Source organism: Mustela lutreola, chromosome 7 (assembly GCF_030435805.1).
Source record: "Mustela lutreola isolate mMusLut2 chromosome 7, mMusLut2.pri, whole genome shotgun sequence".
Taxonomy (NCBI): domain Eukaryota; kingdom Metazoa; phylum Chordata; class Mammalia; order Carnivora; family Mustelidae; genus Mustela; species Mustela lutreola.
The window spans coordinates 126,118,854-126,132,788 of NC_081296.1; the positions used below are offsets into that span (position 1 = coordinate 126,118,854).

At 35.4% G+C, this 13,935-nt stretch overlaps 1 protein-coding gene across 3 annotated transcripts in view; it reads left to right on the forward strand.

Moving 5' to 3' along the window:
• EML5 (EMAP like 5) overlaps positions 1-13,935 on the forward strand; it is a 177,834-nt gene that overhangs the window by 134,854 nt on the left and 29,045 nt on the right. For all 3 annotated transcript variants that reach the window (XM_059182578.1, XM_059182580.1, XM_059182579.1), the window contains 4 exons: positions 682-858; positions 2,173-2,374; positions 3,230-3,356; positions 12,880-12,958. In XM_059182578.1, coding sequence (XP_059038561.1) covers positions 682-858; positions 2,173-2,374; positions 3,230-3,356; positions 12,880-12,958 — 585 coding nt within the window. The remainder of the gene's footprint in view (positions 1-681; positions 859-2,172; positions 2,375-3,229; positions 3,357-12,879; positions 12,959-13,935) is intronic.

Genomic DNA, 13,935 nt, shown 5'->3' on the forward strand with positions numbered 1-13,935 from the left:
GTTATTCTAAGAGCAGAAATTGTCTTATTATCACTGAATGCTCAGCATCTAGAACACATAAAAAGTACTTCTTGAATAATGTTATGTCAAATTTTTTCTATAGGAATTAGCAGATTTGGGAGCTACAAAATGAAGACAACTAATAATTTAACTTTTTCTACTAAACTTTTAATTTTAGGGATGCCTGGGTGGCTCAGTGGGTTAGAGTCTGTCTTCAGCTCAGGTTATGATCCCAGAGTCCTGGGATCAAGCCACATTGGGCTCTCTGCTCAGTGGGAAGCCTGCTTCCCCCTTTGTCTCTCTGCCTGCCTCTCTGTCTACTTGTGATCTCTTTCTGTCAAATAAATAAATAAAATGTTTAAAAAATTTTTTTAAATTTTTCTCGTGACATATATAATTATAAAAAATATTCAGGTTTTCGGGGTGCCTGGGTGTCTCAGTGGGTTAAGCCTCTGCCTTCAGCTCAAATCATGATCCTGGGGTCCTGGGATCGATCCCTGCATCAGGCTCTCTGTTCAGCGAGAAGCCTACTTACCCCCCTTCTGTCTCTGCCTGCCTCTCTGCCTACTTGTGACCTCTGTCATATAAATAAATAGAATCTATAAAAAAAAAAATCGGACTTTTGTTGTCAGTTTTTAAGGTTTAGATATTGCAAACTTACAGCCCTTATTTTCTTTTTAGGTAGAAAAAATTTGTTGGGCATCATGGACAAGTGTGCTTGGTTTATGCTGTGAGGGAATTTGGCCAGTAATTGGAGAAGTCACAGACATAACTGCCTCTTGCCTCACCAGTGACAAAATGGTCCTAGCTACTGGGGATGATTTGGGATTTGTGAAGTTATTTAGATATCCTGCTAAAGTATGTGTTTTTCTTTAACCCCCCTAATGATAATAATTATAAAAATGGTTAAGGTAATCCCCTTTCATAGTATTTCATTGTTGTAATATGAATATTACATATGTAATATGAACAGTTTAGCATTATGTATACTATTTTTGACGTATTTATAACTTTTATTTAGAAGTAGTCTTATAATTCCATGCCTTAAGTTGTATTGTACAGTGTTTCTCAGTATTGAGTAATATAAATATCCCTTTTAGAAGAAATATTTCTTTTATCCTTAATATTAACTTAAATAATTTTGGTATTCTTTTGATTAAATACATACCATTAACAGTAAACACAAACTCTTTATATTTACGCCTTAAGTTTTAAAATGTTTCAACCCATTAGATCCAAAATACTATAAATACATACCTATAATATTAAAATAGCATTGACTCAACATAATGAATGATGTTATTTTGCTAAAACTAGACTGCACAGACTCTTTGGGGTGCTACGTGCCCATGCTGTGGTGTACTGTGTGATGATTGAATTCTCTTAGTGCTTTCCTCTGTTCAAGGTACTGGGAAACCTTAGGCTTTCATTTAGCATGAAAATTCATATATCAGGTCCAGATGCATTATTTTTTCATTATTTTCACTGATTCAGATGACAATGTGGGGTTAGGGATACTGACCCCTGCAAAGTCAAAAATCCGTGTATAACTGTTGACTCACCAAAACTTTACTGATAATCTAGTGTTGACTGGAAACCTTACCAATAACAAACAGTCAACACATATTTTGTATGTTTTATGTATTATATACTGTATTCTTAAAATATAAGCTAGAGAAAATAAAATGTTATTGCAAATATATTATTTTAAAAATATGGAAGAGAAAATGCATTTACAGTGCTATACTGTGTTTATCAAAAAATATCTGCATATAAGTGGACCTGTGCAGTTCAAACCTGTGTTGTTCAAGGGTCAACTGTATATTATAACCTGGCATGAACATAAACATAAATTTGAAATGGGGCACTGAAATCATATAATAATTTCTTAAATAGCTGTTCATTTTTGTATTTTTAGATCACCATTGAAATGAAAACACAAGTTTAAAAATTCTCATAGAGAACCCAAGCACCTGAGCAAATATTCCACACAGCCCTGTTTTAGATGCGCTTGAGTGACAGAACCTTAATTGATAAGAATATGTTCCCAAATGGCATTTATTGTTCAGAAACTTTACTTCCAGCTTTCTAGATGGTATAGATGCCTTAAGATAGGACCATTTTCAAGTAGTAGCATTTCTCAAAGACTCTGAATTTTTTTTTCAACTTTAGGGAAAATTTGGAAAATTTAAGAGGTATGTGGCCCATAGTACACATGTCACAAATGTTCGCTGGACTTATGATGATAGCATGTTGGTCACCTTAGGAGGTGCAGATATGTCTTTAATGGTTTGGACAAATGAAATGGAGGGCTATCAAGAAAAAAGGCCTTGTGACAGTGAAGAATCTGATACAGATTCGGAAGAAGATGGGGGTATGTCATTTTAAAGTATTTTAATAAAAGTACAAATAATTTAGCACAGCTGATTTAAACTACAGCACTTAAACAAGTAATAATAATGTTTGAATGATTGTGGTTTTAGTCTTTGTGGTCTGCTTAACACCAGACTCGGTTTTATGCCTCAAAAATGACAGACTGGCATATATTGATGACTTAAATATTCTTCATCTACAAATGTATGATAATCCTACTTTAAGTACTGTTAAAATAAGTTTTATGGTGGGGCACCTGGGGAGCTCAGCTAGTTAAGTGTCTGCCTTCAGCTTGGGGCATGATCCCAGGGACCTCCAGCTCCCTGCTCAGCAGGGATCTGCTTCTCCCTCTGCCCCTCCTCCCCCACTCGTGCTTGCTCTGTCTCTCTCAAATAAATAAAATCTTTTAAAAAATTTTTATGGTATTGAACTTCATATTTTAAAATGATTTTTGTCTTTTCCTAATATGTAAATAATACCAGCTCATTATAGAAAAATTTAAAATACATTTTGCAATAAAAGTAAACATAGCACCCCTAATTTGACCACTCAGAGGTAACTTCTGTTAACATATTGAGGTATTTCCATAAGGATATGTGCATTTATATACATAATATTTTTAAACAAAAATGACATATTGAATTTGTATTTTATAGGCTGTTATCTCTTAGTAATATTTTGAAAACATTGTTACATATCATAAATATTCTGTATCTTTTTATTGGCTGTTATATTATTTCATAATTTGGCTATTAACTTATTTTATATTGTTGAGCATCCTTATATTCAATTTATAGACTCATAATAGAAATCCTCAGTTGTAACTTAGAGAATGATTCTTCTGTTTTGATGGCAGGCTATGACAGTGACGTTACAAGGGAGAATGAAGTCAGTTACACCATTAGAGCCTTATCAACAAATATTCGCCCAATGTTTGGAGTCAAGCCTCATTTGCAGCAAAAAGAACCCTCAGTTGATGAGAGGTAACAAATTTAAAAGTAGATGAAGAAAAATGTATCAGCATTAAAATTGAATGTATTGTTTAACTGAATGAAGTTTTGTAAAAACTAATTAGCAGTGGTACTTTTGGATTTTCCAGCACCCAACACCTCTTGGAAAACGTTTGTCCTTAAATACTTCTTGGGGGTGACACTGTCTTTTGCAAGTAGTTTAAGGAATATAAAGTGTCTATGATTAAAGGAATATTATTTGCTAACTTTTATAAATAAATATGAGAGGGTTGTAAGAAATAATAAAATTTTAATCCAATACCAAGTGTGTTTTAGGAAGCACCTGAGCAGAGATAGGATTGAATTTTGAAAGGCATTTTTATCCATGTGCCTTTATCAAGGATAGAAAATCATTATTTAAAAATTTTTCCAGGAGTGCCTGGGTGGCTCAGATGGTGAAGCATCTGCCTTCAGTCAGGTCATGGCCCGAAGGTCCTGGGCTCAAGCCCTGCATTGGGTTCTTGCTCCACGGGGAACCTGCTTCTCCCTCTCCCTCTACTGCCCACCCTGCTTGTGCTCTTTCATGCTCTCTGTCAAATAAAATCTTTCAAAAAAAAATAAATAAAGATTTTTCCAAGAGGCAAATTGAAGTATAGCTTCCCATTAGAGAATGGGAATTACTGGTCTTTGTCTAAAAGCAGCACATCAGTAATAAAAGCTATGCCCACAGCAATTTTATAAGGAGAGAGAACTTTTTAATAAAGCCTCTGAGTTAGATGACAGCTTAAGAGAGGAATTGTGAACATCACGGGATGCTTTTAAAATTATTTGGGAGTATGGAAGACAGTAAAGAGGTGTATGAATCAGTGAATGAATGACGTGGACTTCAGAAGCATAGAGTTTTAAAGAAATGATAAAGGATAAATTATCCAGAAACTGCACTGAGGAGCCAAGAAGGAGTGAAAGGTGGGAACAGCAGTGACCTCGTCTGTCTAAAGACATGCTGAGGAGAACTTTGTTACGATAAGTTGGTAAGAATATTTGAGGAAAAGTTAAAAATGAAAGGGAATTTACTCACATTGAACAGAATTTGTGGAAAATTTGAGTGAACAGGGATCTGCTAGATAGAGATGACAATACAAGAAAGCACTGGCAGAGTGGTTGGAGTTTGCACTACGGGCTTAACATTCAGGAGGAAGGAGGAAACTGGAAGGATGAGGTACGTGTTCCTGGTGGAAAAGGGGCATCTAGAGCGTCTCTGAACAGACTAGCCACACATGTTCCCATGAGAGTTCTAGGGGGACTGTTGAGTCATGATGTCTCCACAGCTTCTCTTCTAGGTGCCCACTTGCTGATGAGTACCCAAATAATAGCATTGACGTCACCTTTACGGATGGGGGGTAGAGGGTAAATATTCATTTTCTCATCACTATCAAGAGAGTATTAAATTAGAAATATGTTTTGGGACACCTGGCTGGCTCAGTTAATTAAGCATCTGCCTTCGGCTCAGGTCATGATCCCAGAGTCCTGGGATGGAGAGTCCGACAAATGGGTTAAAATACTAATTTTTCTCATTTTGTTCTTGTGTCACCTTGAAAAACTATTTGTTGCCTTTGAGCCTCTATTTCCTTAGAGGTTAATGACCCTTACAATCACTAACTTATGGAGTATTTTATAAAATGAAATAAAATATGTATAAAGAAGTTAGGAAGTAAGTCTTTACCACCCCTCCCTGCAAATGAAATACAGTGTCACCTGAGGAAAATAAACTGAAACATTTTCTGAAATTAAATATCCATAAAGTAGTGAACAATATCGATATATTACTCAGAGAATACGTATCTATAAGTTTGCAAATGTGGATGTTCCTAATGAGCATAGTATAGTGCTTAAAATGACTTAAATTATATCTCACAGGTAATGAAAAGTGAAACTCTACTATAGGGAGGAAGGAGGTCTAGACATTCCTTTAAATCTTTTTCATTTATTTTTTAAGAAAAATATCAGATAAATTAGGTATATCAGAAAATGTGACCAGATTTTAATCTATAAGCTGTCATTTATGGTAAAACACTTAGAATTCCTCCTTTATTAATGAAGTGACCCAAATTCTGACAGATGGAAGTATTTTTCTGCTCATGAAAAATGCTTGATGTTCTCATACTCTTTGCTGTTAGCTTGCATTTTTTACACTAAGATGTTCCAAATTATTTTGAAATTATTTTGCATTAGTTCTCAGTTTATTTTACAATTTCAACTCTGCTGAATTCTTTTGAAAATGCTGAGGCCAAAAAAAAAAAAAACAAAGAAGAAGAAGAAGAAGAATGAATGAATGAAAAGAAAATGCCTGGGTGCCTGGGTGGCTCAGTGGGTTAAGCTGCTGCCTTTGGCTCAGGTCATGATCTCAGGGTCCTGGGATCGAGTCCCACATCAGGCTCTCTGCTCAGCAGGGAGTCTGCTTCCCCCTCTCTCTCTGCCTGCCTGTCTATTTGTGATCTCTCTCTGTCAAATAAATAAATAGAATTTTTTTTTAATTTTTTATTTTTTATAAACATATATTTTTATCCCCAGGGGTACAGGTCTGTGAATCACCAGGTTTACACACTTCACAGCACTCACCAAAGCACATACCCTCCCCAATGTCCATCATCCCACCCCCTTCTCCCAAACCCCCTCCCCCCCAGCAACCTTCAGTTTGTTTTGTGAGATTAAGAGTCAATAAATAGAATTTTTTAAAAAAGACGGAAAAGAAAATGCTGAGTCCAAAATGATTCAGAGTTGGGAGTCCTCATTTTCATAAAAAGAGAGAATCAAAAAAATGAAGATTCTTTTTCTAACCAACTTTGTGTATATTTGTAAGGAAATATTATAGTCTACATAAATGTTTTTGTATTTTAAATGTTGCTATCAAATATGAAACAACATTTTATAAACAGTGAAAACAAATATCAGTCAGACAGCCACTTAAAAGGTTTTGGATGGGGGCGCCTGGGTGGCTCAGTGGATTAAGCCGCTGCCTTCGGCTCAGGCCATGATCTCGGTGTCCTGGGATCGAGCCCCACATCAGGCCCTCTGCTCAGCAGGGAGCCTGCTTCCCCCTCTGTCTCTGCCTGCCTCTCTGCCTACTTGTGATCTCTCTCTCTGTCAAATAAAATAAATAAAATCTTTAAAAAAAAAAAAAAAGGTTTTGGATGGAATTGATAACTACTTGACACTTTCATGGGGCCTTTTTTCCTAAATGACTATAATACTTTTGTGTTTTTCTTTTTGTAGCGGATCTTACATCTTTAAAGTACTTGTCAATCAAACTTCCAGTATTTTTTAGTAAAAATATTCAGAACAGAGGAGCATAATAGGCATTTTGGTATTTCCTTTGAATTCTGTTGCTGTTTCCTTTATTCTGTGTACGTAACTGCTGCATTTTAATCATCAATTATTCATCATTGGTGTTTCTTTTTTTCCCTTGTTCCTTTCAAAGGCAGGGGGTAGTAAGGTAAGTTTTATTAAATAAAATGTTTTATTCCATTCTTCTGTTTTGGTCTTTATTGTATTTAAGGTGTTGATTTTTTTCCCCTATAAAACATGGAGCTATATTTATTAAGAAAAAATTAAAAAGTGAAATTTTAAGTCCTCCAGAATAGTTGCATTTACATGTGTAGTATGTGGCTGCTGTGAGGTTTTCATTATGATCATTTAGTTTTACAACAAACTCCAAAGTGTTTTAGTTATTCCGTAAGTTTCAGAGGTTTACAAAAATAGTTAGCCACACATATTTATCAGTGAAAAAATAAGCAGTTTATAAGTATGTTAGCTTCATATAATGTATAATGTATATTTATACATTCGTTTAAAAAATTAACATAGGGCAATGATGATATTTGTATGTGTAATAAAATGATATGTGCATAAGATGGCTCTGTGGGAAACTTTCACAACTAGCTTTAGTGAGATGAACATGTCCTCAGGCAGTTTCTGAAACTGGACAGTGTGGAAAAAGTGTTTTAGAAGTAAAAATAAATACAAATAGGTAAATGCTGGGAAATAAGGATGAAAGAACATCCTTATGTTATGAGATATGAGAACAGATTGTACAGAAACTCAGATATAAGGCACTCCTTAATTTATTTGGTGGACAGCAGAAATTCATTAATTGTTTTAAGCAGGGGTGATATATACAAAGATAGGAGACTAGAGTGTTATGTAACTTCTAAAAAGGCCCACCTATCTTAGACTATTTTAACAAATAAAACATTCAGATCTAGCCTTAGATCTGAAGTAGCTTATTCAGGACTGTTCTCTGCATTTTAAAGGGACACTGATAATTTATAGTGGAAGTCACTTGTTTGAAAACAAAGCTAAGTGAAGATATAATTGTTGACTTGGGTGTGAGTGACTTTTATGGAGCAGTGACCTCCTTTTTAAAAAATTATTTATTTATTATTTTAAAATTATTTTTATTAACATATAATGTATTATTTGTCCGAGGGGTATGGGTATGTGAATCATCAGGCTTACACATTTCACAGCACTCACCATAGCACATACCCTCCCCAGTGTCCATAACCCAACCACCCTCTCCATACCCCCCCCCACCCCAGCAACCCTCAGTTTGTTTTGTGAGATTAAGAGTCTCTTACGGTTTCTCTCCCTCCTGATTCCACCTTGTCTCATTTTTTCTTTCCCTACCCCCCAGACTCCCCACTTTGCCTCTCAAATTCTTCATATCAGGGAGATCATATGATAATTATCTTCCTCTGATTGACTTATTACGCTCAGCATAATATACTCTAGTTCCATCCATGTTGTTGCAAATTGACCTCCTTTTCATAAGCAGTTTTCATGAGAGTTTAGATGACCATTTGTCATCAGTGCTACAAAGGGATGTTTCTAGAAGTGGAAAGACAACTCCTGGGGGGCGCCTGGATGGCTCAGCTGTTAAGTGTCTGCCTTCAGCTCAGGTCATGATCCTAGGGTCCTGGGACTGAGCCCCACATCGGGCTCCCTGCTCAGCCAGAAGCCTGCTTCTCCTTCTCCCACTCCACCTACTTGTATTCCCTCTCTCACTGTCTCTCTGTCAAATAAATAAATAAAATCTTAAAAAGAGCTCCCGGTTTCTGTAGAGGGTAGTCAAAATGACTTTTGTGATCTCTTCCAATTCTCTTTTGGTCATTATATTTTTTAAGGGATTCTTTTAAGTTACCTCCTTTACTAGCAAAATCCCAAAGCCGGCATGATCTTGAGTGACTCACTTTGCCTGGTAGGTTGGACTGGCTTGAATGAGAAACCCTCTTGGGTCAGAGAAGGGGTTGCTTCCCCTCCTTAGACAGTTTCCTTAATAGCATCTCCAGTACGACCCAACTTTTTAACTTTTTACCGTTTCACTCCCACTCTTAAGAACAAAGATCAGCAAGGTGCCTGGGTGGCTCAGTGGGTTAAGTCTCTGCGGGCTCAGGTCATGGTCCAGGGTCCTGGGATCAAGCCCTGCATCAGGCTCTCCACTCAGTGGAAAGCCTACCTCCCCTCTCTCTCCGCCTGCCTCTCTACCTGCTTGTGATCTCTTTCTCTCTCTCTCTGTCAAATAAATAAATAAAATCTTAAAAAAAAAAAGAACAAAGATAAGCTTCAGTATTTTGTTTGAAATTCAGAGTGCACTGTAGAAAAATAAGAACGATAAGATTTAAAGTTTACAACTAAAACATGTTCAATTCTCATTTTTCTTTTTTCACCTTCTTTTGATTTGCTTGCCATTAATGGAGTACCTTTAGCCTTCTATGCAGTAATAAATAAAAACAACAGCCCTTAATATATGCAGTATGTTTTACCTGCATTAAACTTATAAAAATATTTTATTACAGAAGTATTTTAGTAGTGTTTTAAATTCAAATCTGTGTTGTAATCTTTTCCCTTTTTTATCTGCTGCTAAAAAGAGGTTCCAGGTAATTCTCTCTCTTTGTTGTACTTTGTGACACCAAATTTTGTATTTTTATCATCTTTCATTTTACCATTAATGAGCTGTGTTACTTGATATTCTTTACCTCTGTTCACAGTTTTCCACGTTTTTCTCCATTGAAATCAGTATCACTGAAATGAATAACATCTTAATTATTGGATTTCTGCTACATAAGTAATTGCTTTACCAAAACTTTATTTGTACAACTTGTATAATTTTATAGTTGTGTAACTTTAAACAAAAGTATATAATATTATAGAAGTTATCTTTAGAAAATTAAAATATACTTACTGGTATACAGGTTTGCATGGATAAAAATTACCTGTTTGTTGTTTGGGTTACAGTTTAAGCTGTCAGACAATAACACTGAATGAAGTTCACCAAAGAAACTGACCTAGAGAAAAGCCAAGGCTGCTATCATTATTTAAAAAGGCCCTAAGGAGGGGCACCTGGGTGGCTCAGTTGGTTAAGAGACTGACTGTTGATTTCAGCTCAGGTCATCTCAGGGTCATGAGATCAAGTCCCACGTCAGAGTGTGTATGGAGCCTGCTTGAGGTTTTCTCCCTCTAAATAATTAAATAGGCCCTAAGAGAAGCATTTTTAAATGTTAAATATTATAAATCAAATTATATTACTTATAGACATTAAAATGTATAAAAAAGTTTTGAAACCAAACTTTCTATAATAATTTAAAGAGTTCTTTATATATTCTTATAAGTCCATATAATTTTTATGTCATCAGTCATGGTTATTTGCTTCTATATACTACTTCACATCATGTATGAATGTATTCACTTCTTTTATACTGCGTATTCAAGATTGAGCACTTCATTTACTTTAATAGTTGTGTAACCTGGAAATCCTTGTGAAAATGCAAATATGCTTTTATCATTTAATTTTATACACTTAATCACACATTGGATTCTTTTTCCCACGGCAAACTCATTTCGTGTCGTTTTCTGCTTTAGTTTTTACAAATTGAATATTAACTTAAAATTTGGAAGTGGGAATTGATAGCATGATTGATTTAGATTCAGTGTTCAGGTGATTAAACATTTCATTAATGGTTACCTGAGATAAAAAATAAACCAAATGAGGTGGTTTTTTTTTTTAATTAAAAGATTTTAGGAGAAAAGTCTCCCCTTGCTCACTACAAGTATAGTTACCATCTGTCCCCATACAATGCTATTATAATATCATTTGCTATATTCCTTATGTTATGTCTTTTGTTACTGTCACTTATTCCGTAACTGGAAATCTGTATCACCCATTACCCTTCACTTATTTTGCCCATCCCTACCCCTCCTCTCTGGCAACCATCAGTTTGTTCTCTTATTTATAGGTCTGATTCTTCATTTTGTTCGTTGACTCGTTTTTTTAAATATTCCACACATGAGTGAAATCATATGGTATTTTTCTTTCTTAGTCTGACTTATTTCACTTAGTGTAATACCCTCTAGGTCCGTCTGCACTGTCACAAATGGTCAGATCTCATCATTTTTAATGGCCGTGTAACAGTTGTGTATGTGTGTGTGTGTGTGTGTTCCTTATCCAGTTGTCTATCACTGGAAACAGGTTGCTTCCATATCTTGGCTATCGTAAACAATGCTGTAGTAAATATAGGGGTTCATATATCTTTTTGAATTATTGTATTCATTTTTAGAGGGCATTAAATATGCAATAGTGGAATTGTTGGATTGTATGGTATTTCTATTTTTAGTTCTTTGAGGACCCTCCATACTCTCTCCCCAAGTGCCTGTACTCATTTTACATTTCTATCAACAGTATCCAAGGATTCTTTTTTTTCCGTATCCTCACCAACATTTATAATTTCTTGTCTTTTTCACTTGAGCCATTCTAACAGGTATAAGGTGATGTCTTACTGGGGTTTTGATTTGTATTTGCCTACTGATTAGTGATGTTGGACATTTTTTTATGTGTCTATTGGCCATCTATATGTCGTGTTTGGAAAAATGTTTATTCAGGGCCTCTGTCTTTTAATTGGATTTTATTTTGTTTTTTTGTTTTTATTTTTGGTATTGAGTTGCATAAACTATATATTTTAGATATTAACCCCTTGTCAGATATATCATTTGCAAATGCCTTCTCCCATTCAGTAAGTTGTCTTTTGTTTTGTAGATGGTTCCTTTTGCTGTGCAAAAGCCTTTTATTTTGGTGTAGTCCCAAAGTTTATTTTTGCTTTTGTTTTCCTTGCCTTAGGAGACATACCTAGAAAAATGTTGCTATGATTCGTGGCAAAGCATTGGTTGAAAATTGGTCCAGTTCTTTTACATGTAACTGGCTAGATTCCCCAGCGTCATTGATTGAAAAACTGTCTTTTCCTCCATTGTATATTCTTGTCTCCTTTGTTATAGATTAATTGACTATATAACCATAGGTTTATTTCTGGGTTCTTTATCCTGTCCCGTTGATCTAGGTGTCTGTTTTTGTGCCAGTACCCTATTGTTTTGATTACTATGTCTTTATAATATAGCTTGAAAACTGTAATTGTGATACCTCCAGGTTTGTTTTTCTTTCTCAAGATTGCTTTGGCTAGTTTGGGGTCTTCTGTGTTTCCATACAAATTTTAGTATTATTCTAGTTTTGTGGAAAGTGCTGTTGGTATTTAGTAGGAATTGCATTGAATCTCTGGATTGCTTTGGGTAGTGTGGACATTTTAACAATATTAATATTTTCCATGAATACGGAATGTCTTTCCACTTGTTTTTGTCATCTTCAGTTTCTCTCATCAGTGTTTTATAGTTTTCAGAGTCTGTCACCTGTTTGGTTGAGCTTATTCCTGGGCAAATATTTTAGAGCCTCCTCATGTAAATGATTCAAAATGGGAACTCTGTATGCCTAATGGGACATTATAAATAGATCCTGAACTGGTAGTGGAAACAGAAGAGGAGGCTAGACGTGAGAGCTATTCTCTAGGTGAAGTTGATGAATGTTTAGTAAATAGAATAGAGAAGAGGAGGAGTTGAAGGCAATAGTAAGTAATATAATTACCTTTTACAGAGTGTTCATGGTTTATAATGCTATGTAACTGTAAAATATTTGCTTGACTTGACTTCACTAGAGACTTCAGGGAGAAGGGAAGATAAAGGGCCTAGAGGAGCAAGTCATGAGTACAAATTTGAATTCAGACATAATTTATGTTGCCAACAGTATAGAAAGTTCATAGAAGTATTTTCCAAATTCAAGAAGAATGTATTGAATACCTGCCATGTGCAAGATACTGTGGTAGACCTTTTAGAGCAGTAGTCCAGGCTTTGTAACAATGCACCCCATCAAGAAGTTTCTGAGTATGTTAAATTAACATTTGTATATTTATCTATCAACAGTCTGCTGTTGTGCTAATGTGTTATTTACATTATGAAACCCACACCAAAGAAGTTAAAATGAAAAAAGTTCTAATGTCTTCTTTCTACCTACTGGCTTTAGAGGTTATCAAGATAAAGAGCACGATCTAGTGAGAAACACAGATTGGGTTCATTTTTGTGAAGGTGTGTCAGACATCTCTATCCAGTGGGCAGGTGAGGGATGCTCAGTGAAGGCGCCCAATGATAGATGCCTTTCCTCATTCCCACTTTCCTATTTCAGGCCCCCCGTGAGCAGAGCGCCACCAAAGCCAGAAAAACTCCAGACAAACAATGTTGGCAAGAAAAAGAGACCAATAGAGGTAAGGAGAACCCCCTGCCCAGTGTTCTGCTTTAAGATGGATTCAGAATTCATTCCATTCCCTTCCTCTAAGACACCCAAATCTTGTCATTAGGTTTTATGAAAATAAACATATTGAATCATCTTATTTAAGATTTTGTTTTTAAGTAATCTGTATAGCCATGTGGGACTTGAACCCTAAGATGGAGTCACATGCTCTACCGACTGAGCCAGACAGTTGCCCCTGAGTGATCTTTTTTGTTCAGTCATAAAATTCTGATAGCTTAATTGTCAAGTCTGAATTCTGGATTGATATCCTTTATTTCTTTTTATTTTGTATTAGTCTTTTTATTTTTTATTTTTTATTTTTTTTAGTTTTCTGTGAATAATACTAAATTGAATTGAACTCTCAGACAACCTGTAAATATAAACATGTGAAGATCTATGGCTTATAGAATGCAGGTCCCTTGGTAGTATCTTATGCTTAGTGGTTTGAATTTATAAGTCAAAGTTTACACCCCATGAGATCTGTTCACGTAGAGTTCAATGAAGGCTCTACTTTCAAACAAAGAAACTTACCATAATAATTGAGCAAGAAAGTTCTTCCAGGCACTTATTTCTCACATCAGCAGCCACAAGCAAAATGCTAAATCAGGTAAAAAATGAGGCCTAAATCTGTGGGACAGTGATTGTTGTATTCATTACCCTGGGAAGCCCATAAGGTCAGAGAAAAGGAACACTTTCAGTGGCAGAATTACCTGCTAGAACTTTAGTGTGAGTTATCAGAGATGGTATATTTAGTTTTCTGTACCAACACTGATGCACTTTTTGACTTCTCAAATGTACAGCACTTGGGTGTAATGTATCCTGAGTTATATATGCAGATTACATTTTTTTTTAATTTTTTAAATTAAAAAAAAATTTTTTAAGATTTTATTTTATTTATTTGACAGAGAAATCACAAGTAGGCAGAGAGGGAGATGCAGGCTCCCCGCTGAG